We start from the raw sequence: 26591 nt of genomic DNA on the forward strand, positions 1-26591 counted from the left end.
CTAGTCATTGTTATATTGCTTCGTACTTCATATCGTGTTTTTTTTTTTTTTTTTTTTTTTTTTTTTTTTTTTTTCCGTTTGGTTTTTCTTCTGCTTGGTTAGAGAAACTATCCTACGAAAAGCTAAAACCTGTGTCCTTTCTGGCCTGCGACTGTGACATTCATGCCTGTTGTGACCTATTCATATAGTTTTTCTTAAAAACCTATATGAGCATGCTCTTTCAAAGTATCAGTCTTTTGGCTTATATGACATAATAATTTGGCTTTCTTACAAGTTTGTTTTAAATCCCTCTGAGTGAAGCTTTTATAAATAAAACTATATCCCATTCTTTTCCAGTAATGTAATTTGCTATTTTAATCATATAAATATTTAAAAAATTTATTTCTCAGCTTTATATTCTGGCCCACCAATGTGTCCTTTTCTGAGTAAGTCGCAATTACATGGTAGCTTTTTAACTGTAAAAATACCTTTTACCAAGTGGGAGCGTAGGTTGCACCTCATTACTGTTTTCTAGAATGTTTCAGGCTGTTTGCACAGATTTATTCTTTTTATCTTTCACATTTCTTATTGCCTCTATTTCCTTTTATATTTTCCTTCTGCTTGGTCCTTGACTCTCCTTTTGATTGTTTTCTCCTCACCTCCTAGCTTCTCTGTTTCCTCTTTGTTTTAGTCCCTCCAAGCTTAATTTTTCTATCAGCCTCTTTTCTTGAACTTTTCATCTTCGGTTAGCTCCTTTGGGGTGTCTCACCATCCTATCGGACAGCCTTATCCAAATTTATATTTATGATCCCAAAGTGACCTCCCTTCTCACCTCCACTGTGTGTGTCACACTACGGTGCCGTTAGACACCAGGAATTAACACCCAAGACATACGTGCTTTCGTCCTTTGTTCTATTGCCAGTCATTGCCCAATTCCCATGGATGATTTTTCATGAGACACCTCCTTTCTCTCCTTCCTCTTCCATATTTCCTACCACTTTCATATTTTTTAAAAAGATTTTATTTATTTCTCTGAGAGAGAGAGAGCAAGCAAGCAAGCAGGAGCAATGGGAGAGGGGCAGAGGGAGAAGCAGACTCCCCTATGAGCAGGGAGCCCGACACGGTGCTTGATCCCAGGACCCTGAGGTCATGACCTGAGCCGAAGTCGGACACTCATCTGACTGAGCCACCCGGGGGCCCCACCACTTTCATATTCTGGGTCGTACCACCTCACACCCAGATTGTTCAGACCCCTTTCCACCTGGCCCCTTTCTGTCCAGTTTATTTTGCATATGTCTGTGAGCTTCATCTAATCTAAAACTTTCTGTCAATACTGACTTTGAGCCGAGAGTCTCGTTCAGTCATTCATCATTTATCTCACAACTGTCAGAGTGCCCCTTACATGCCACACACACTTCTCAGTGCTGGGTGTGGATAAGTGAGCAAAACAGCAGGTGCTAGGGCGCCTGGGTGGCTCAGTCGGTTAAGCGACTGCCTTCGGCTCAGGTCATGATCCTGGAGTCCTGGGATCGAGTCCCGCATCGGGCTCCCTGCTCGGCAGGGAGTCTGCTTCTCCCTCTGATCCTCCCCCCTCTCATGCTCTCTCTATCTCATTCTCTCTCTCAAATAAATAAATAAATAATTTAAAAACAAAACAAAACAAAAAAAACAGCAGGTGCAAGTCCCTGCTCTCTGGGAGCTTACATTCTGCTCTCATGGTGGGTGGGGTTGAGGAGGGAGAGGGAGGAGACATACATGGAAACGGAACAAGGTAATTCTGGTTGGTGATAAATGCTATCGTGTGAGAGTGTGGTAGTATGGTGGGAGAACTGATTTAGGTTGGGTGCTCAGGGAGATTTCTCTGGGCAGGTTTTATTTGGGCTGAGACATGAGGACACCTGGGACCAATCAGTCTGGGAAAAATAGGAGAGAAGAAAATAAGTAGGTAAAAAAGATCGTGGAAAGCATTTTAATGCATGGGAGGCTTTTCCTGCCTTCCCAAAATTGACAAGTCAGTCTTTAAGATAACCATTGCATTCGAATAAGAACTCAATACTGATCACAGACATCTGGGGCATCATGGGGAGGAGGAAGGGATAGACTGTTTACAAATGGACCTGGGGAAATTAGTTAATGTATATAGTAGGTATGATTCTTTGCTCGCTTAGCTGTTTCTTGGAGTCCATTCATGCCTGGGGATAGGGATCATGTAGCAAAATAAAACTGAGATGAGAAATTCCATCATTGGAGTGTTTTTTTTTTTAAATTTTAATTTTTAGACTTCTTAATCTGTAATTTCTATTAACTGTTCAGAAGCAGCAAAGACTTTGTTTTGACCAATTTATTTCTGAAATTTTCCAAAAGATCTCTTTACTGGAGTGCTGAGATAAGGAGCCACGTTTCTATATTGATGGCCAGAGTTTAAATCCCAGATCTGTCCTGACGTCTCAGGCTTCCACGTACTGGTCATAAGACTTAAGAGCTGGGTCTGGGCCAAGGCCTCCAGAGTGTGGCTAAATCTGGCAATCACCAGAAAGATAAGAAAGAGAACTGACTGGAAGCAGTTTGACAGTAAGAATAGGATAAAATAGCCTTGGATTTAGTTGTGTTCTTAAAGAAATGTGGGGTTTTTTTTGTTTTGTTTTGTTTTTGGAGATTCCCAGTTTGTATATTGTTAAGTTTTTGATTTGGGTCTCTGAGAATCTAAGGTTTGACTGGACATTTGGGGTTTTTTAGGCACTATAATGAGCCATCATAGTGTCCATGTGAAATTTGTTAGTTGGTGATTCCCATGGCAATACAGGATTAAATTAACATTTAAAAATTTTATACAAGGAATTATTCATTCATTTTTAAAATTTGTGTCCATTATCCACTCTCTCACTGGTTGTATGGTTATGCACATGTTTGAATAAATCAGATGTTGTGTTAATGTAGTGGATTCTGTTATAGGCTTTGTAGGAAAACGTTTATCTTCTATGCCTCTGGGCTGCTTTAACAAAATTTGGCTTGGTACTCGGCTGTTCAGGGTAGGTATCCGGTGATGTGTATCCTTATTAAAGCTGCTTTTCTTTCTGGAATTCTACACAATTTCTCAAGCCATCTTACTGCAGACTGACAAGTCTATGGCATTTAAGGTGTTTGCTTAAATTCTTGACCTCTATACTTCCTCAGGTACTTCTTCAAATTTTTAATAGTCTGCGATTTTGTTTTTTTTTTTTTTGAGGAAGGGATCTTCTTGTAACAATTCAGTTGTTCCAGGGGTGGGGAATCTAGTTACCTTGTATGGCATTATGGCAAAGGAGTACCCAATGGACAGATAATGGTAATGTTAGAGCTTTTCACTCAGTAATGTAAAATAAACTATATAGACACATTTTAACTGAATCTGGAGCAAAGTGCTTTATGATGTTTTCTGTATTCCCAGAGGCATATGTTATTTACTGGCTTTACCTTTATTATTATTCCTTTTGTGTAGTTTGCATGATTAACTTACCATTGTCAGAAGGACTAAAATGAATATTGATATTCAATATAGGTATATTGAAACAAATATCATGCTTAAAACGACAGCCCTCCAGTAAACATTCAGGACATACTGCAAGTAAAGCACCTTGCTAGGTGCTTTGTAAGATTCAGAAATAAATCAGATGTGTCTCCTGACATCAGGATCTTTGAAGTTGTCTGGGAGATTATAACCTTATGAAAAGGAACTTCCAAAGTGACCTGCAGAGGCTTTGCCTAGGAAGGAAGGGTCACATACACACGCTTCACTAAGGATGTTTTATCACCAGGGCCCCAAAGTTGAAATTTATTCCCTGGTTTAAAAAACTTTTTTAGTAACTCATGTAAGTAATGGTTATACTTGCTTAAGGCCTGTCCCTGATGTTTACGCTATTTTAAATCTTTTATTTGAACTTTTCTTGTATATGTTATTGTAAACTCCTATATTTATTTTCTCTCTAGTTTGCTACAGAATGGTCAGTTTGAAATTGTGACAGGTGGCTGGGTTATGCCTGATGAAGCTGCTCCACATTATTTTGCCTTAATTGACCAACTAATTGAAGGACATCAGTGGCTGGAAAAAAATCTAGGTATGTATTGACGTCTTTTTCCTTCATTTGGACTACTTTGGGCAATTAATTTTGGGGAACATGAGATGAGGCTCTATTTTATTTTTTTAAATAACTGATTTTCCCAGTATTTTTTTTATCCTTCATTAATTTATGATGTTTCCTCCATCATAAGCTAAGTTGCATAAATATAATGTGGTCACTTTTAGTGTCATCTACTTTGTAATCTATTATTTTGTGTACTGTTTTATTAATTTTTAGAATAATTTTCTTCTAACAGTATCCCATTGGGATTTTAATTTTATATTAGTTAAGACTGTTGGTTAGAAGAGGCAATAACCTAATTTACTTGCCAAAGAAAAAGAAGAACAAAAGGAAGGTATTAGTTTTGTCATTGAGAATTCAAGAGGTACGGTAGGTTCAGGTAAAGTTGGATTATATTGTTTGGACACTATCTCTTTTGGCTCTGCTTGCTTGCTTGCTTATTTATTTATTTATGAGAGAGATAGAGGGTGGGGGAGGGGCAGAGGGAAAGGGAAAGAGAGAATCTGAAGCAGTCTCCATGCCCAGCATGGAGCCCTACTCGGGGCTTGATCTCACAACCCTGAGATCGTAACCTCAGCTGAAATCAAGAATCGGATGTTCAGTCGACTGAGCCACCCAGGCTCCACTTGGCTCTGCTTATTTTTGCATGGCCTTAGTCTTCTCCTGGTTCTCTTCACATGGTGAGTAAGAGGGCCATAGGCAACTAGGATTCTCATCTTCCCAGTCTAATCAGTAGAAGTTTTTCTTAATGTCTTACCTAATTGTCTCACTTTGGATTAAGTGCATAACTCTGAGCCAGTTTCTGTGGCCAGAGGTGTAGGGGCTGAAATCATCAAGCCCTAGTCAGTTTATTGGAAATGGTCATGCGGGAGAGGGGTTTGTGGAAGGCATGGTCCGCTCTACTGGAACCATGTGAATAGGTCCTCCATGGGAAAGAGGGATCTTGTTACCACAAGACATGGGGAAGAGGACACTGCCCTGATAAAACCAGGTGTTCACTACAACTGGTAAGAACATGGGACTCATTTAAATCTTTGCAGTACCTAGTATTTGCATCCTGCAATGTGGTATGTAATTCTTTTCAAATATTTCATATCTGAGTACAATTTTGTAGCATTTAGGAAATCCAGGTCCCCAGACACCAGCCAAGGGCAAACCTTCCAAGCAAGACCTTTCTAAAGATAGCACTTTCAGACCTCCTGTGTTACCTCTTTTTTGTGTACAGGCGTGATATCTGCAGCTTATTCTAATAACAACAACAATCACACCAATGATATGGCAAAAGAAAAAGTAAAGCAAATATGTTAATAATTGGTAAATCTGGTGGAGGAGTTTATGGGAGTTCTTCATATTTTTCTTAAACCTTTTCTTTTAAGTTTGAATTATTCCAAAATATAAAGAAAGAATGAATGGGGATGGCAGGGATTTTATCTCTAACACAGAAAAAAATTTTAATTAGGAAAAAAATAGGTAATGCCAAGAAGTAAGTCCAATAAAAAACATCTATCCTTACCACACAGATACTGTGGAATTGTTTCACTGTGTTTAAACTGTGTAAAAACAATGTAGTTTATGCTAATCACAGATGCTACTGTGATCATGTATTGAGTTCTTTTCCTTCTGGAAGTCCAGAATCTTAATATGTACTGCTAGGCTGAGGATGCCTCCATGACCAGCCCCCAACAAATACCCTGAACGCTGAGTCTCTTCAGGAGCTTCCTTGTTTGATAGCATTTCACTTTTGTCACAGTTGTTTCAGTTGTCACAACATGGAGGGATTGAACCCATCCTTTGTGACTCCATAGGGAAAGGACTGTTAGAAGCTTGTGCTTGGTTTCCCGTGGACACTGTGCCCCCTGTGCCTTTTCCCTTTGTGGATTTTGCATTGTGTCCTTTCACTGTAATAAGTCATAGCTGTGAGTATGACCATATGCCGAGTCCTGTACATTTTCTTAACAGCTCACTAAATGGGGGTGGCAGACTTAGGGACCCCCTACACAGTGCCACTTTTCTTAAATAATTATGTTCTAAACCAGGAATATTTCTTTTATAAACTTCAGTTTGGGGATTTTTTTCTTTATGTTTAGCTTTTATTGACATATAAGTTCTATGCAGTGCAACATGCAAATCTTAACTATAGAGTTCAAGTTTTGGCAAATATATATACCCAGTTAAGCCACTTTTTCATCACCCCCGAAAGTTCCCTCATCCTCCTCAACTCTCCTGCAGCCAACTGCTCTCTGATTTCTATCACTGTAGATTATTTTTGCCTGTTTCAGAACTTCGTATATATGGACTGACTCCTTTGGATCCATCAGTTTTTGCTCAGCATAAATTTTCTTCTTAAAATTGTGTTGTCTCCAATATCATAAAATTTATCCACCTAAAGTATACAACTCAGTAGTTTTTAGTCTGTTCACAGAGTTGTGCAACCGTTGCCACCCTCTATTAGAACATTTTCAACATCCCCAAAAGAAATCTCTTACCCATTAATAGTCACACTCCTTTCTTGACTCCACCCTTCCCTGCCCCAGGCCCATGCCGCCACAAATCTACTTTTTTTTTTTTTTAAGATGTATTCATGTATTTTAGAGACAGGAGAGAGTGTGGGGGGGGGGCAGAGGAAGGGCAGAGGGAGAGAGAGAATCCAAGTAAGACTCCCCACTGAGTACAGAGCCTGACATGGGGCTCAATCTCAGGACCCTAAGATCATGACCTGAGCCTAAATAAGAGTTGGACGCTTAACCGACTAATCACCCAGGAGCCCTCTCACCTGCTTTTTGTGTGGATGGATTTGACTCTTCTGGACATTTTACATACACCGAATCATACAATATGGCCTTTGTAACTGGCTTCTTTTACTTGGCACGATGTTTTCAAGTTCATTCATGTTGTAGCATGTATCAGTGCTTCATTCCTTTTTATAGCTGAATAATACTATTTTGTTTGGAAAGACCACAGTTGTTTCTCCTTTTTTCAGTTGCTAGACATTTAGAGTGTTCCCCTTTTTGGCTACTGTGAATAATGCTGCTATACACACTTGTGTAAGGTTTTGTTTGTTTGTTTGTTTTTTGTTTTTTTTTCCCCAGCAAATATATTTTTTTAATTTAAATTCAATTAGTTAACATATAGTGTATTTTTAGTTTCAGGGGTAGAATTTAGTGATTCATCACTTGCATATAACACCCAGTGCTCATTACATCAAGTGCCCTCCTTAATGACCACTGTCCAATTACCCCATCCCCCTACCCCACACTAGCGTAAGTTTTTGTGAGGACATATGTTTTCATTTCTTCTGAGTTTATACCTAGGAATGGAATTGCTGGGTCATATGGTAGCTCTGTGTTTAGCATTTTGAGGAGCTGCCTAATTGTTTTCCATAATGGCTGCACCATTTTACATTCCCCCCCAGCAATGTATGAGATTTCTAATTCCTCTACATGTGCAACATTTGTTATTGTCTTTTTTATTTTAGCCATGCTAGTGTGTATGAAATGGTCCCTCATTGTGGCTTTGACTTGCGTTTCCCTAAAGACTAATGATGTTAAACGTTTTTTCATGTGTGTATTGGCTATTTATATATCTTCTTTGGAGAAATGTCTGTTCAAATTATTTGGCTATTTTTACATTTGGGTTCTTTGTCTTTTTATTGTTGACTTGTAAGAGTTCTTTGTATATTCTTGACGCTAGTTTCTTGTCAGACAATGATTTGCCAATACTTTTTTCCATTCTGTGGGTTGTTTTTCAGTTTCATGAAGGTGTCCTCTGATGCACAAAAGCTTTGATTTTGATGAAGTCCATTTTAGTTTTTCTTTTGTCACTTGTGTTTTGATGTCACAGCTAAGAAACCATTGTCTCACCTAAGGTCATAGGATTTACTTTGTGGTTTTTACCTAGGAACTTTATGGTTTTTAGCTCTTACATTTAGATAATGGACACATTTGAGAAATGGAATATCTTTTTGTAGCTTTGGCTGCATTTTGTAAATTCATGTTCTGTTTTGTTTTTTAAGCAATTTAGAACAACAGCGTGTTGTTTTGGATACTTTATATTTGGTCATGGAATGCTTTTTAAATTGTTCTGTTTTTTGTTATTTTCTGCCTTTGTGACCTCTGTTATGCAAATATGATCATTATAAACCTTTTGAAGTTTGAGTTATTAAGATTATCTTTTGCCCAAAATATCATAAACTTTTTGAAGTTTGAGTTACCAACATTGTCTTTTGCCCAAAATACCTGTTTTTCTAACTGTTCCCTGACTTTTCTTAAGCTTTAATATTAAATGTACTTGGAATAATCCAGTGACTAATTATATTATTCATATTACTTCTGTTCTAATTTTTAAGTCTGTTAGGTTTGTCAAAAATTGAGGGGTGTATTTTATTCTTTTTAATGACCATTTCTTGTCATTTTTCCTAACAATTTTTACTTTATTATGTATTTTGATAATCTTGCTTGATGGCACAAAATCTTTTTCATGATCTTTCCTGGTATTATTGGCAAACATACCCTTTATAAAACTTTGGCGCTTTTTTATGCTGCGCTTTTACCTAAATTTGCCCCTTACCCCTTTTAAAACAGTACTTACCATACCAAGGAAAACCCTAGTGGGATACTGGGGTCCTTTCTAGGTCTCTGCCTAGCTCTCACCTCCTTTCATGTCAGAGTTTTAAAAAATATGGTTTACATTCTTCCTTTTCTGTATCATCACCTCCCAGGGACTCTTAAGTCCACTGCAGCTAGGTTGCTGCTCCTGTGGATCATGTGAGTTTGATAGGGAAAACATCCCTAACGTTGCTAAAATCTGACATCACTGTAGAATTTGATGGTGATTTTTACTCTCACTTGTAAGCTAATTCCGCCCTTGTTATTTGGGACATTGCAATCCTTTATTATTTTATAACTTAATTTTGATATAATTTCAAACTTATAAAAAGCTGCATGACAGCTGGGAAGGGCTCTTTCATATGTCCTGTACTTAGATTCATAATGCATGTTTTTCTGAACTATTTGACAGTAAGTTGGAGGCATCTTCTTTCTTTATCTTCCAATACTTCATTGTGTGTTTTCTAAGAAAATAAGGACATTTTCTTCTTAATCTCAGGAAACAAACTGAGGGTTGCTGGAGTGGTAGGGGGTGGGAGGGATGGGGTGGCTGGGTGATAGACTTTGGGGAGGGTATGTGCTATGGTGAGTGCTGTGAATTGTGTAAGACTGTTGAATCACAGACCTGTACCTCTGAAACAAATAATACATTATATGTCAAAATAAAAGAAGATAGCAGGAAGGGAAAAATGAAGGGGGGGGAATGGAGGGGGAGACGAACCAGGAGAGACTATGGACTCTGAGAAACAAACTGAGGGTTCTAGAGGGGAGGGGGTGGGGGATGGGTTAGCCTGGTGATGGGTATTAAAGAGGGCACGTATTGAATGGAGCACTGGGTGTTATATGCAAACAATGAATGATTGAACACTACATCAAAAACTGATGATATAATGTATGGTGATTAACATAACAAAATTAAAAAAAGTTAAATTAAAAAAAAAGGACATTTTCTTATATAACCAGAAGAAAGTTACCAAATCCAGAATGTTAGCAGTGATATAATACTGTAATCAAATTCATAGGCTATATTCAAATTCTCAATAGCATTTTTTTTTTTAATAAAAGGTGCTTTTTTTTTTTCCCTTTAAGTCCAGGATCCAACCATGCTCATGTGTTGCATTTAGTTATCACATCTCTTCAGTCTCCTTTAATCTGGAACAGCTAGCTCCTCAGCCTTTTTTAAAAATTTCTTGACCTTGATATTTTTGAGGAGTGAAGGACTTTGTTGTAGGAAGTCCTTTTATTTGAGTATGTCCATTTCCTCACGATTAGCTTCCGGTTGTTTTTCCTTCCTTCCCTCCCTCCTTCTTTCCCTCCTTCCCGCTTTCCTTCTTTCCCTCCCTTCTTCCCTCCTTCCTAACCTAAACCAATCTACTTTTTTTTCTTTTTAAAGATTTTATTTAGGGCGCCTGGGTGGCTCAGTCGTTGAGCGTCTGCCTTCGGCTCAGGTCATGATCCCAGGGTCCTGGGATCGAGTCCCACATCGGGCTCCCTGCTCGGCAGGAAGCCTGCTTCTCCCTCTCCCACTCCCCCTGCTTGTGTTCCTGCTCTCGCTATCTCTCTCTGTCAAATAAATAAATAAAAATCTTAAAAAAAAAAAAAAAAAAAAAAAAAAAAAGATTTTATTTATTTGTCAGAGAGATAGAGAGCACAAGCAGGGGGGGTGGCAGGGAGAGGGAGAAGCAGGCTCCCCGCTGAGCAGGGAGCCTGATGTGGGACTCGATCCCAGGATCCTGGGATCATGACCTGAGCTGAAGGCAGTCGCTTAACCGACTGAGCCACCCAGGTGCCCCTAAACCAATCTACTTCTTTTGCTCGAATATCACTGCAGTGATGTTCTGTTGGCCTCAGTGCATCCTGTCAGGAGGCACATGATGTCTCCCTGTTCTAATACTGGTGCTGCTAGCCTTGGTCAGTTGCTTAATTTGGGTCTCTTAAGTTTCTTTGCTGTACTGTTACATCTTTCTTCTTTAATTAATAACTTATTTGTGGGGGACACATTGAGATTAGCTAAATATCCTGTTCCTCATCAAACTTGCCTGTTGTACTTTTAGGATCCATTGATGGTTTTCTAATTCTGTCATTCCTTCTATAATTATTAGTTGGCATTCTACTGAAAGGAATATACCTTTCCTTTTTGTTTTCCTTTATTTCCTATTTCTTTTTTTATTTTCTTTTTATTTAGGGCTCATGGATCTCGTGGCTTCTTATTTTATTCAATGGGTTATAACCCAGTACTATCATTGTTTATTTTGATGCCCCAATTGTCACACATTTGGATAGTGGAAGCCCCTACAGGCTATCTCCTGAGTTATTTTAATATGTTCTGATGATTCTTTGACCATTTCTTTACTTTATGCTGTAAGTATATGTTCCAGGCTTATTTTGTATTTTCCCAGCCACCGTCCTGGGATGAGCCATTTCTTTAAGGTTATTTTTAATAGAGCATAGTGTTTAGAAGTCATCATCTAGAAGCTAAGGTGTGCTCATTGGTCCTGAGGTGTTACTGTATCTAGGCCCTCCTGGGGCAGAGCTAGAAAATGGCTGTGGGTGTGGGTGTGTGTTACAAAACTGTAAGTTAGTGCTGATACCTCCTATTTCAAGTCAGGGTTCTAAAGTACATTCTGCTCTCCCACATTTACATATTTGGTAGTTCCTTAACAGTGTGAACCCTGGCTCCCTGGTCTTAATTTGCTCAACCTTAGAATACATGAAAAGTAGTTCCAGAATTGTTAAACCATACCACCACAAAAAACCAAAAATACTAAATTGAGTGTGATTCAGTGAAACAACTGACAGCACAGAAATATGAGCTAAATTGGGTGGCTCAGTCAGTTAAGCATCTGCCTTTGGCCCAGGGTCCTGTGTTCAAGTTCTGCATCAGGCTCCCTGCTCAGCAGGGAGTCTTGCTTCACCCTTTACCCCTCCCCCCTGCTCGTGATCTCTCCCTCTCTCTCTCTCTCAAATAAATAAAATATTTTTAAAAAAGGTTTCTTTACAGTTGTTAGAGGTGAATTACATATGTGAAAAGCAAAAATATGTGGTCAGTTCTTTGAGTTTTGACACATATTCTTGGTCCTCTGAGAGTTCTGACTTTTTCTCCTCAGTCTCCTTTGCTGGCTTCCCAGCTCTGTGTTCATCTTCAAGATTGTTCCACAGAGTTCTTCCCTCCCCTCCATATTCTGATACTCTGTGTTACACCTATTTGCATGATATTCTGTGCAGTCAGGATCAAGATAAACTCATTTTTGTAATCCTAGAACCTCTCATAGTCTAGGTATATGGAAGTGCTAACCAGGTGTTTGAAAAAAATGCACATAGTAATACTATGTCTATAGATTTCTATAGGTTGCATGTACAAGTTTGCTTTTGAGTATCCTGAATAAATAAAAGATCAGATTTGTATAATGCCAGATGACTAGTCTTCTTTCATTAATTCCAGTCTTTACATTTATTATGTTTATTTTTTACATTGTACCCTATGTGAAATTGAGCTATATCTTTAGTCAATGGCTCTTAACAGTTGCTGTTAGTCAGTTGTGGAAAATTCCATTAATCCTTTCTGGGTAGAGAGAAAGTACCAGCATTATATTATATTATAATTTTATTATATTTCACTAAGATTTAACGAAATATGGTGCAGTTATTTTGGTCACTTCTGCTACTGTATAAAAAGATGATTTGAAGCTATTGTGAGGTATGAAAGACAGCCTGAAAATTCCTTAACATTGGGATTGAGGAGTCCAGGTTGAAATAAGTTAGCTTACTTTTCCTTATTACATAGCAATTTGCTGGGTTATCCACCTCAAAGGAAAACAAGACTGTGAGGTCTTAGAAGGATGGGGGCTAGGTCCTGTTTGTTTCTCTAGCTCCACTAAATGGCAGGAGCTTTCTAGTGTCTATGAGATGGCAGAGTGCTGATTTCAGTGCCGGTTGATTAACCTCTAGTGCGATTCCTCTGCCTGGGAAGAAGACATGGCAGGGGCAGCATCCTCCCGTCTGGGAGCCCTGCTGGGAACGTATGCTCAAGGGGAATGCTGGGCAGATGCCTTGTCCTCAGACCCAGAATACCATAGAACTCTGATGGCTCTGAATGGATTGTGACTTCTTTTCGTTTCATTATCAGTTAAAAAAATAACACTTATTTTCTTTATCGACAGGAGTGAAACCTCGGTCCGGTTGGTCTATTGATCCTTTTGGACATTCACCAACAATGGCTTATCTCCTCAAACGCGCCGGATTTTCTCACATGCTTATTCAGAGAGTTCATTATGCAGTTAAAAAACATTTTGCATTGCATAAAACGCTGGAATTTTTTTGGAGACAGAATTGGGGTACGTAGGGTGTGATGAAAGTGGAAGATCTCACTTGACCTAGATGTTATTTCATAAGGGTTATGAACTCCTCCTGTTACGGGCTTTATTCAGAGTGTCAGTCTTGAAAATTAGGTTGCTTCAAGATATACGTTCTTACGATTTTTTTCCCAGTGTATTGGTGTTAAGATTCTCTTAAGCAGTGGTGAGGATATTTATCTATAGAACACCGTGGATTCTTTTTTATGCCTAAAGGAAGTAAATAAATGTAAGGAATTAGTCTTTTGCAAATAATGCTTTTACATGCTTCTGTTTTGAAAAGGACTTGTTTTATCACAAAGTTGAACATGTGTGAGAACTTATATCCAGTCCTTTATTTCACATTCAGCCTGTGTTTCCTCCTTCTGTCTTTCCTGTCTCTGCATCTAGTAAGAATTGCCTTTTAAACCATTAATCCTGTCCTCCTGAACAGCCCTCCTATTACCTGTCCTGCTTGTTTTCACGCTGTATTCTGTGGGTGCACAGGTGTTCCCAAGGTCATACTTCTACAGCTCTTTGCTGAGGGGTGGGAAGGAGACAAGATTTAGGCTTCTTGAGAGGTTTTTGCCTTTCCCAACCCCCATTTAATTCAGAATACCTTATTATTTCTTTTTCTTTATTGAGTTCTTTATTCTGGGCCATGCATTGTACTGTATGCTTTATATCTGCTCTCTCACTAGATCTTTATCCTTTATCTTCTCTTCTCTCATTATCCCTCTTAAATGGTGAAGAAATGGATGCTTAGAGCTGTGAAGCCTTTTGCCAAAGTCGTACAGGTAGTAGGTACAGAGGCGAGATCTGAATCCAGCTTTGTGTAGTTCAGAAGCCCAGGCTTTTAAGCCCCTGCCATTCACTGCTTTCCCGGTACTGGGCTTTCCATAAGATTTCATCCACAAAAAGGGTTTCGTTGCTAAAACAATGTTCAGAAATTACTGCATTGCATCATACTTGTTTTCCTGTGTAAGTTAGATCCCCCCTTAAGTGTTTTCAAAAAATCGTTTGTAAATCTAGACAGTAACTTCCTGATACGTACTGCTGTTTTTTCAATAAGGAAAGAAATTAACTATATAATTTTTTATTCTGGAAATTAAAACCTGTAGGGAAAACGAGAACTTGTAGGGGGTTATATCCTGTATAGTTTGATCAAATGCAAAGAGCATATTAATTAAAAAAAAGGGATTGTTAATTTGAAGAGGCCCTAGTTAACAGTATTGTCTACATTCAAATTGCCCATAAATACCAATCAGCAAGAAAGTACTGAGTACTTTTATGTACTTAATACCATGCTTGGAAGAAATACAGAAAACTTCCTTGCCTATCAGGAAATTATAGTCTTAATTTGATGAAAGACAAGACCAACAGCAGCAGATAAACTGAAACGTGTAAATGAGCTGCTAAATAGTATGGCTGAGGCGAAGGGGTGGGGCTGTTGAGTGTCTTTGATCTACTGGAGAAGGGAAGAGGAGTTGTCACCGAGGGCCTCTGTGCGGTTAGCAAGCATTAGTGACCAGATCCGTGATGTCACACTCGAGTGTGATTCAGTGAAGCAACTGACAGCACAAAAATATACAAATTATAAAAGCTTTGAATTTTGGAAAAGAGCTGGTAATTAACTAAATGGAGCACGAGATAGAACTGGAATATGTTAGCACTTACCAGATAGATTTGAACATGTTGCTTCAAAATTATGCTTTGGAACTCATTTGAGCTTCTTTGTGTGTTCTGGTTCTTAATGAAGGAGGTATTTTCATTTTTCAAAACGTGCGTGTTGCTTTTTTGTTTTCGTTGTTGTGTCTGTCTTTGTCATAAAAGCATCACATAACCCATTGCTGAAAAGTAGAAATCCACACTTTATAAATAAAGAGGGAGAGGTATTTACAGTTCAGGAGCCTAAAAGGTAACCATTTTTAACCCTTGCTCAAGTCCTCCATCACTGGGTGGTAGGCTTCTGACCTCTCAAGGGCAGTGATAACAACACTTGCTGGCATTGGGGATTTAATTAAAGACAGTTCTGCATCAGGAACCAGTGCTCCCTTTCAGTATATTTTTTGTTTGCTTCGTTTTTATTCTTGGGTTGGTTTGTTTGTTTGTTTGTTTGTTTTGGTTTTAAGAAGTACTTCCCCTTGTCCTGTGCTGCTTTCTTGGTGAAAAGTCCCGGTGGCTCTTCATTGGTGAACAACGGGGAGACTCTGTGAACTCTTCCGGTTGCCCTTTCTTCTCCTCACAGCGAGAAATAGATAGGAATTTGCCCAGCATTCTCGCAAGCCTCCCTACTTCTTCCTTTCCTCCTTTTATTCTCTTCCTCTCTCCTTCTCTCCTTTCCTCTGCGGCTAGTGTCATGGTCTTCCCCAGTGTGTCCCGTTACTGATGTGGGGACAGATGTGGCAAGGAGCTGGCAGCCAGGGATGGACACAGCCCATATTTTTGGATGAGCCAGGGATAACTTTTGCTTCTGTTCGTTTGTATCTTTCCAGGCCAGCACACGCTGGTCCGTGATGGGTCTCTGCTCAGTTTAGATAGAGGAGGTAGAGAGAGACTGAGATGTGAGTCTCTTCCTTCAGGCTGGTGGTCTTTAAATGCCACTGGAGTTTATGTATGAGTAGTAGTTAAGTAGGTTGTAGATTTAGGGTGGAGCTTGCATTATATATGTAGAAAGTACTGGCATTTTGAACAGTTTTGGGAAAACACAATTTATAAATCCAGGTTTGTCTGTTGGCTCTTTATTTTAGATCTGGGATCTGGCACAGATATTTTTTGCCACATGATGCCTTTCTACAGCTATGACATCCCTCGTACGTGTGGACCTGATCCTAAAATATGCTGCCAGTTTGATTTTAAACGGCTTCCCGGAGGCAGATTTGGTTGTCCCTGGGGAGTCCCCCCAGAAACAATACATCTTGGAAATGTCCAAAAGAGGTATGAAAATATGCATTTCATTAAGACAGCATCTTGAGCAAAGCAACAACTCTGCTGCTCTTTGCTAAAGGGTTCAGTAGCCAACATTATCCATGCTCAAGGTACTTATTCAACCAGATCTAAAGCAACTTAAAAATGCAGAGCTTTGACTGTGCCTTTTATGTGTTATAACTTAATGGAAAATGAACAACAGTTGATCAATATACAATGGAGAACCTATAACAGTCTGTTATTACCCTCTCCTTTGCCCTCATTATAAAAGCCTTCTGCTGCTTTTGATTGATCTCACATACTTTAGTTGATAATAAAACTTCTGGTCTCTATTGTATACATTGGTAAGAAAAGCAACCCAACTGCAAAAACAGGTTTATTGAAATGGAACACATAAAGAGTATAATTATCTGTTCTTTTAATACAATTTCAATAATAGTGGATGCTGCCCAGCTCTGATGAATACACTCTTTCGATCATTCTGATATTTTTGACTTACAGACAATTTTTAATTAGGAATATTTATACTTAAAGATAATTACTTAAATAAAAAAGGGATGAATCATTTTTTTTAGGAAGAAAATTATGCTCATGACGGAAGCATCTCATTACCTATACTTGTCATTTGTTTGCTTTTAAAGTTTAATTTCTTCACTTAAAAATTACTGGTGTATAATGCCTTTAAATAAGACATTGTGTTGCAATATAAACCACTCACCTCTGGCAGAAAAATGATACAGGCTTTTATTTTATTTTTTTAGATCGATCATGTTATTTATTAAACACATGAGGAGATTTTTGAGAGTGAGGGGGGTAGCTATAAACAGTTAAAGTAGGATGACAGCCATAAATTCTGCAAACCACAACATTCATTAACTGTTTTTAAGACCCTGGAATTTCTGGTTTCTGAAAACCTACTCTGCCTAGGTTCTTGTACATGTTATCCTTAAAAATTTTTCAATAACATGATGGCAACACGAGTGTAGGAATATTTTTAAACTCATCATATTGTGTACACTAATTGTATAACAATAATTATGTGCAATTTTTTTTGCCATTTGTAAGTTTGATGGTTTTTGGGAACTCCACGCTCATGTGAATTGCTAAGAAGAAGCCAGGCATCCTGCGTTCCACAGGAGGGTTAAATGGGCAAGGATGAGGCAGGTCGGTAGTTACCAAGCATGGCTGCCCAAATTACCCAGGGAGCTTTCAAAAAATCTCCAGCCCAACAAAATGAGAATAGGGTGCCAACATAACCATGCCCCCAGGTGGTTTCGAAGCACAATGATAAAGCCTTTTAAATAAAGTAAGATCTTTGCACTGTGCACTATCAAGTCTATTTATTTTAAAAATTGCTTCTTTAAAAACTGGAAGGAGAAGGTGAGATTGAGTCTCTGCCTTGAGTCAGTCCTTGTGGCCATAAAATATTTCATTGAGGGTCCCTCACTCTGGCACACACAAAAGTATTTTAACATGGCAGCCTTTAACATAGATCACTTCCAGCAAAATCTGATTTTTATGGTTATTTTGAAAAACTGTCCCAAGATTAGGGATCAACCTGGTTTCATTTTATTGGTTCCTACAGCAGTGAAGATCAGTGAGGAAGAGTGAATAGCGTGCTTTCTGGGCTTAGGTTAGTTAGGCGGAGGAGAATAATGCAGTGTATTATGTGGCAAAAGGTATAGAGCTAGGCAGCATATGCTCTTCTGTAGCTCAGGGGGTCAGAGATAGGGAATTTCTTTGAAGGTAACCAGATGCTTTAATTGGGGCTCCCAGTGCACCAAAGACCTTGTGAGGCTCCTCTTTTTCTTTTCTTGGGTGTTGCTGAGAGTACCTGTTTAAAGTGCATTATTGGAGGGGGGAAGCTATTTTGTGTAATCCTTTTGCTGTGTCCCATCTGACACTACAAAGATTGCCCCCCAGGAACATACCTTGTGCTCAGTCAGTTCCAGTGAATCTGCAAGTGATTTCCAGGCACCTGGGGGCATAGAGATGAAAGAGTCTATTTAATACTTCTGTAGATTTTTTAAAAAACTTCTTATAATTCTTGAAATCTTTACTGGTTACTTCACATCCAGATATCACCGTCCTTTTTACTTTGTGATTAATGGGGAGCAAACACGGGCATTCCAGCTTAGTGGCACGTGATTTTTAATACCCTAAAGAAAATGAAATTTAACTACACTTTACAGGTGATAAAATTGGTACTGTTTAGTTCAGCAGGTTCCTCTACTTCGCAAATAAAGAGGTACCATTCTTTATCACGTTGAGTTTTTGTTCTCATACAACGTATTTTACATATGATGGTGATTTATGTGTCAAATGATACAGGATGTTCTAGGAAATTTTTTTTCTTGGTTCTAGTTAAGTTGACATTTCTAGCCTGGTAGGAGTGAAGAGCAGATTGCTGCTGTACATCTTCAAGTGTGATATTGGTCATTTCATTTGGCATTAGTGTACAATGTATTTAGTGAATATCCACTCTCTACCGGGTAGTGTAGATTGGTCTCTTGAATTCCGTGTTGACACCTTCTGAGCAGGAGCTTGGGAGTTAGGACAGATGCTGAATGGAAGACTCACACTTAATGTTTGTGATTCTTTCCTCTTATGTGTCATATGCATATACACACAAGATATGGTATATCTAGTAGTAAACCTTGGCATTCATTTAAGTGATCACTTATCCTTTTCTATGCTGTTTGCCTAGGGGAATCTGATTGGATGCTCAGTCATAGTGTATCTTTCTCATATCTGATTTATATGTTTGGTTTTTTTCTCTTATTTTTCTTTCTATTTGATTAATCTCATTAGACATGTATTTTTTTAATTATAACTAACAATCCAAGGTTATTTTTGGTTAAGTGTGGAATATTAGTAAATTATTAGTAAAAATTAAGTACTCTACTGAACGCTAATCTCAGAAAACTATGTTATGTAAGAACATTATGGTTATATTTTACTCACCAAGTTATTGAATTTTGCTAATAATTTAATATTTGCAAAGCAGTTTCAGAGACTATCAGTATAAAAAGATCATGTGAATTTCTAAATTTAGTTAAATGTTTTTAATTCTATAAAATACTTTGTTCCATTATTGATGGTCTTTGAGTTTCTTTCGTAAGTTTTTATATTGTGAATTGGAACTTCTCGATAACCCTAGAAATGAAAATTGGAATACTGGGTAAAAAGCACATTAGTCATTTATCACTGATTTCTTAAGCTTGGCATTACAAACATAGAGAACTACTCTGAGTTCTTCATCTGCTTATTTAATTTCATTTTTAGAAGCCATTCCTCTTAAATACTTTGTATTCCTAGACTTCCTCAAATGGTACCCCGGTTCAGCATTCAGCAGTTCAACCCCAAAGGTTTTCTGCAGAATACTAGAATAATATGAAATATAAAAACACATCAGCACATTTAGTATTTAGCTGACCTTTGGACTCATGGGTTAGATCTGAGGAAGGTAGAAATCAAAAAAGCTATTTGATCTCCAGAACTTTATCTGTTGATCAGCCCTGAGAAGGACACTGACAGATATCCAGTTTACTGATGGCAGGTGTTAAGTGAGTTGTTTTTCTTCCGTTTGAAGAGGAACTCAGGTTCTATAATTGGTTTCATTCAAACTATTAATTTTTTTATGTGTAATCAGGCAAGTTTAGATCAAATTAGAGAAAGGCATCTTGAGTCAAAGCCAACTTCAAAGTTTATATAGATAAGAAATCCTTATTGTCTTCTTGGACTAAATTATTTTAAAATACAGGCAATCTGGGATCCAGTGTCTATGGCCAGGCTTCAGGAGGCCATTGATGTTCCCAGTAATTTTATGTCAAAGTTGGTATGTGACTTTATTTCTCTAAGGATAATCCATTGGAAACCTGTGGGTTTTTCTCTCTGGTAAGAATTTATGAATATATTTTTTAAAAGATTTATTTGTCCATTTTAGAGAGAAAGAGCAGAGGGGAGGGGCAGAAGGAGAGCGAGAAAGAATCCCAAGCAGACTCTGCGCTGAGCACAGGACCTAATGCGGGGCTTGATTTCATGACTTAGAGACCATGACTGAGCCAAAACCAAAAGCCTGGATGCTCAACCAACTGCGCCACCCAGGCACCCCAAAATTTATGAATATTTTAAGTGGATAATGAAAATTAGTATAGTAGTTTTAAAAAATCTGCCTTATAAATCATACTAACCTAGAATACAGGTAAAATATACAACAATTTCTTTTAACATAATACACTTTTTAATGAGTTGCCCCATTGTCCTTTTCTTAGTACTGTTCTTATTTTCCTTTTTCTTTTGTAGGGCTGAGATGCTTCTAGATCAGTACCGAAAGAAGTCAAAGCTCTTCCGTACTACAGTTGTCCTGGCCCCACTAGGAGATGATTTTCGCTACTGTGAACGCATAGAATGGGATCATCAGTATAAGAATTATCAGCTGCTTTTTGATTATATGAATTCTCATCCTGAGTATAATGTTAAGGTAATTTGAAAATATTTAATTATGATACTGTATTTGAAGTTGAGCCTTCATTATTAAATGAGGCTAAAACACAACAGCCTTAGTTTCTTTGTCCCACATCCCAATATTTCCTAGAATATGTAGTTTGTATGTAAGAGTGTAGTTCTTAAAGAGGAAAATTATCTAGTACTATAGTTGCATTTCTGAAGTTGTCCCTTTCCCCCCATTCCTACAGCATTAAAGAGACTTTACTTTTATGTAGTTGTAAATATGCACCTACTAAGTTGTGATCTTCAGTTTTCAGTGATGTCCTGTTTTTCTACCAGCATCAAAAGTTTGTTTCTCTGACGGCTGCATCCTTGTGGTTTTAGTAATGTGACGGGCAATGCAGATGAACGTGTCATGAATTTTGCAAATTAATGTCTTGTGTCCAGAGAATACACTAGCATCTTTCTTAGTTGAGAAAACTTCCAAAATTAATCATTTACCTGTAGTTCTTTCTCTTTTTTTTTCCCCTTTTGGAAAATTTTGAATGTACCCTAAAGTTTTGAGAACAACTTAAGTACCCTTCCCCTGACCCCTGCCTCCCCATATCCATAGCTCAGCTACCACATTGATCAACTCAAGGTCACTCTCACTTCAGCTGTGCCTCACTGTCCTCTCTCACCCTCTCCCAGGGATTATTTTGGAGGAAATAGTAGTCATGTAGTTTCATCTGTAACCATTTCATTATGTATCTAAATGATAAGGACTCTGTTTAAAAATACAATCATAATGCCACTATTATATCTAAAAAAATAACAATAATTCAATATTATCATATATCCAGATAGATTCAGATTTTCCTGATCACATACAGGCATTTTTTTTTTAAGCATATGTTTCATGAGTCAGGATTCAAACAAGAGTCCTATATTAGACCCTATATGAGAAAATTACCCAATGTGTTTATTATATTCACATACTAACCTATGAGACAGTAGAATATTTGTGGAAATACTACAGAAAGGAAGAGATGTTACTGTTTAGGAAATTAGAAAGCTGATGATAGGTCACATTTTATGTAGGGAGAATTCAAGTTTATTAAGTAAATGTAAATAATATTAAATAGTTAAATAAACTTAAATAAAATGCCAGGTGTATTCAAGATACTTACAACTGAATTTCTACCAAATTATGAACTTTAGGTCTATGTTTAAATCATCTCTATAATCTCCTCAAAGATGAAGCTGATACACAAACATTTACTTAGGGGATGGCATATGCAGATGGGTATTTTATCCCTAAGTACATCTTCCTAGTGAATGGTTTTGAGATCCATAAAAGGATCTACCACTCATTCTAAAGAATTAAAGTACTGATTTTTGTATTTTACCTATTTCCTTCTTTGCCCAGTAGGGCAATTTGTAAAGTCACTTTAAAAAGCATCCAACTCTTGATTTTGGTTCAGGTCATGGTCTCAGGGTCACATACTTAAGATTTCCTTCTTGTATCATTTCAAAAGAAAAAACACTAACCATGATGATAGAAGGGAAGATAAGGTTACTTTTGTAAGATTTGGCAATGATTTGAATGAGCGGGGGGGGGGGGGCAGGGGGAGGGGAGAGAGAGACTCTCAAGCAGACTCTGTACTGAGTGCGGAGCCCAATGTGAAGCTCATTCTCATGACCCTGAGATCATGACCTGAACCAAAATCAAGAGTTGGATTTCTTAACCAACTGAGCCATCCAGGCGCCCCACAGTATATTCAATTTTAATACTGTATATTATCTTTAATATCCATTTGATAAATACATCACGATTTGTCCATTGTATTATTGATGGACATTTGGGTTGTTTCCAAGTTTTGTGTATTACAAATAAAGCCATTTTGAATATTTTGTGCATGTTTTTATATACATGTATGTGAATTTATGTGGGTATAAAATGGGATAGAAATTTTTGGTCACTGGGTATGCACATGTTCAACTTCAGTAGATATTGCCAAATGGTATCCCAAAATAGATGCACTAGTCGTTGCATTGTATGACAATTTCAGTTGCTGTACTTCCTTACTCAGATTTTTTGTTAGGATTTTTTTTTCATTTTTATTTTTTTATGATCGATATGATGGTTTTATTTTATATTTCCCTGGTAGTTAATGAATTGAACCTCTTTTCATAAGTTTATTGCCATTTAGGTATCCTCTTTTGTGAAGTGACTATTTAAATCTTTTGATGACTTTTCCTTAAATTGGGTTGTCTGTTTATTTTGTACCATTTATAACTCTTTTATATATTTTTGTTTGAGTCTTCCTTCAGATAAAAGTTATGCAAATATTGTCTCCCACTATGTGAGCCTGTTTTTTAATTTCTTTCTTAATGCTGTCTTTTGATAAACAGAAATTCTTTGTTTTAATTAAATCTAACAGTATTTTCCTTTCCATGTCATGTTCTGCTTAAGAAATTTTTGTTTATACCCCATAATTATGAAAATACGCTTCCTATGAAGCTGTCCTCCAGAAGCTTTATTGTTCTACCTTCAATATTTAGGTCTGTAATCTGTTTGGAATTGATTTTTTTGTGAATTGTATGAAGACAGGGATCAAGGTGCATTTTTGCCCATATGGGTATCTACCACCATTTATTGAAAAGACCAGTGTGCCCACTTTACTGCAGCATCATCTTTTTCATTAATTTTGAGTGAAACTATTTGTGTGGCTCTTGTATAGACTCTATTCAATTTTGTCTATTTAGTCTCGGGCTGTCTTAATTACTATAGTTTTAGAATGGATCTTAATTTCTGATAGCATAAGTCTTCTAATTTTGTTTTCTTTCTCAAGATTGCATTGGTTTTCTTTATAGTTCTGTATAGGTTTAAGATCGATTTTTAAATTTCTACCAAAAAAAGTTGGAATTTTGATTGGCATTGCATTGAACCTATAGATCAATTTGAGTACCATTAACTTCTTTACAAATATTAGGCCATCCATGAATGTGGTATATTCCATGTATAAAAATACAGTTGACTTTTGCATTCTAACCTTGTACCCAGTAACCTTCATGCATTTCCTTTCTTTCTGGAATTTTTGTCACTCAAGTGTTGGCTGCTTTGATTGTCCTTAGATACCTTCAAAGAAAAGCTTTTTTTCTCTCTGTGGTTTATCTAGTATCTGTTCTCTGTAGGATGTTTGAAGTTATTTTGTCCAAGCCAGAAGCTTCAGTTTATTATTTTCTTTTAATGAAAGGAAAAACCCAAGTAAGCAATTGAATTTAGATGGCTAAAAATTGACATTGTACCAACCAAGCCAGTCAGTTTCCCATTGGTCATCACTTATTTAACAATTTATGTATTTTTCTCATATGTTGCTCTGATAGAGGAGTTTGATTATGTTTAAGATTAAGGTTATGTTAAAGATATAATTTGTTGCCTTTTGAAGTAAAAAACATCTACTTTTTTTTTTGGTTATTTGGAATACGTACTTTGAGCTACCAAGAGACTATAGAAAAATTCACTCTTAAATAATTTCTTTTGAAACTACTCTAGGATAGATACAGGATTATATATCAGTCCTTTGAGATTGAATTAAATTTGTGAGAATGCTCACCAGGCTACTTAAATGAACTTTGCCTGGGGCAATTGCCAAGAAGGAAATACTTTCATCTTGGCTAATACCAAAAATTAGTTACAATATTCTAAAAGGGTATACTTTGTTGTTAATATTAACTCTGTAGCATGCCACAGTTCCCTAAAATCTGAAAATGAAGGGAATTTTTGTTATCTCATAGAAATCCCTTTTTATATAGATGAGAAAGTGAGTCAGAAATTTAGATTGTTGAAAATTTTTTACTTTTATCAGTATACTTCCCTGAGCTTGTCTGTACTATTGGGCCTGAAGTTAATGCTGTATTTCTTTGCATTTGTGACCCTCATGGTTATACACACACACACTTATATTCTGCTTCTTAGAATGTGTTAAGTGAGTAATAAATAACACTTAATTTTTGAGTACTTACTATTTGCTATTAACGTTTTCTTTTAGAGAGAGAGCATGCACTTTGGGGGTGTGGGGGCGTGGGGATGGGGAAAGGGAGAGAGAGAATCTTAAGCAGGCTCCATGCCCAGCACAGAGCCCAATGTGGGGCTCGATCTTATGACCCCGAGATCATGACCTGAGCTGGAACCAAGAGTCAGGTGCTTAACCAACTGGGCCATCCAGGCACCCCTGCTATTAACTTTTTAAAGTGCTTCACTTTAGTTAACTTATTTAATTCTCTGAACATTTTCTGGTAGGTACTATAATTATCCCCATTAGAGATGAGGAAACTGAGGCACAAATATATTAACTTGCCCAAGATACATTGTATTTGGTGAAGCCAAGATAAGACAAGGTAATATTGTTGAAAATTGCTTTTCTGTGATGTAAACATAAGGATTTAGAAATAATTATCTATTTTGCTGTTATAAAATTTATTGTGTCACAGGTACATGATAACTTCTATTTGTCTTACTAATATCATCATGTTTCCAGCTGAAATTTTGCCTTTGCAATAGAAAAATGATAGCTAAAACTTAGACCATTATTCCCAGTTGTGTTTCTAAGCATTTTACTTAGAACCCTATTAGCTGTAACACAGACACAGAGACAATATATAAATATGCTCAAAACCACATTGTTAGGTAAATGGTAGAGATGGAATTCAAACCAATGCTATCTGGATCCAGGTTCTGTGCTGTTCTTAACCACTCTTCTAGAGTGCTACTCACTGTTTTTAACTACTCTTTTTTTTTTTTTCTTAAGATTTTATTTATTTGACAGAGACACAGCTAGAGAGAGAACACAAGAAGGGGGAGTGGGAGAGGGAGAAGCAGGCTTCCTGCAGAGCAGGGAGCCCGATGTGGGGCTTGATCCCAGGACCCTGGGACCATGACCTGAGCCAAAGGCAGATGCTTAATGACTGAGCCACCCAGGCACCCCTGTTTTTAACTGCTCTTAATTATTTTTCTGCCACATTGAATTAAAGTAGCTTTTAGTATCTGTGTGTGTGTGTGTGTGTGTATCTGTGTGTGGTAGGAAACAACAAAAATAGCATCTTAATATTCAAAGAAATACATTCCCTGTTAAATTCTCTGTTTATCTCTAAAAACACTGCCTTTTAATATCTGTTTACATGGTGTGGTATAATACTTCTTTTTTCCTTTGATTTATGGAATAGCTTGGGCTCATAAAAATGGATTTATGTTCTGTTAATTTAAATCATTAGTCAAAAGACCTTTTCATTTGAGCAGTCAACCTTGCAGTTCTTGTCACTCTTTGTGTTTTACTTCTATTCAATGTTACCTGCTGGTAGAGAAAGTCCATTTTTTTAATGACCTGCTGTTCTTAAAGTCTCCCTTATGAGAGCTCAAGCAAGGGGGATGGGGAGGCCAGGGGTGTGTATGTGCATATGACATATGAAAATACTTAATGGTTAACCAAACTGTATGTAAATGTTTTATTTTTGCTGCTTCCTCCCATCTTTTATTCATCTCTGAATTATTCTATTCCCTGACCCTTGCACACTTTGAAATTCTGGAGATTGGTAAGGTGTTTTCAGATCCACAGATTTGTATATCTCAGTAGTTCTTCTAACCCCTTAGGGGTGTAAGTTTTATTTTAGTTTAATTTGGGACCTGATGCAAGTGAAAGAGCTACTGTATATTTTTCCCCCTGCTTTTGAGTTTTGTAAAATCTGAGCTAGAATTTCATCTTAACTGGAAAGCGCATCTTAAATATTTACTGTTAACTTTTCCTTTTAGTGCTAGAAGTAATTTTAAGGTAGAGATGAATAAGTGTCACTTTTTTTTTTATTAGATACAGTTTGGGACTTTATCAGATTATTTTGATGCACTGGATAAAGAAGATGTAACCATTAGAAAGAATAGCCAATCCATGTCCCCTGTTCTAAGTGGAGATTTTTTCACTTATGCTGACCGAGACGATCATTACTGGAGCGGCTACTTTACATCCAGACCCTTCTACAAACGAATGGATAGGATATTGGAATCCCATCTAAGGTACAAAATTTACGTTTAGAAAGCTACATTAATTATTCACCTTTTTTATGTGATCATAGCACATAGCATAGCATAGAGTTTTGCATAATATACAACATGTATGCAGTATTGGGATGTGTTTAATGTAATTGTG

The 26591-nt window shown here is 37.3% G+C and overlaps 1 protein-coding gene across 1 annotated transcript in view; it reads left to right on the forward strand.

The window, feature by feature from the left end:
• LOC135363104 (TBC1 domain family member 22A-like) overlaps window positions 1–26281 on the forward strand; it is a 97231-nt gene extending 70950 nt beyond the window's left edge. The window contains exons 5-6 of the mRNA XM_064583794.1: window positions 20266–20443; window positions 26256–26281. Coding sequence (XP_064439864.1) covers window positions 20266–20282 — 17 coding nt within the window. The 3' untranslated portion in view covers window positions 20283–20443; window positions 26256–26281. The remainder of the gene's footprint in view (window positions 1–20265; window positions 20444–26255) is intronic.
• Window positions 26282–26591: the final 310 nt, after the last annotated feature.

Source organism: Mirounga angustirostris, unplaced genomic scaffold, assembly GCF_029215605.1.
Source record: "Mirounga angustirostris isolate CCGP_5_RB_7025 unplaced genomic scaffold, mMirAng1.0.hap1 SCAF_18, whole genome shotgun sequence".
Lineage (NCBI taxonomy): Eukaryota > Metazoa > Chordata > Mammalia > Carnivora > Phocidae > Mirounga > Mirounga angustirostris.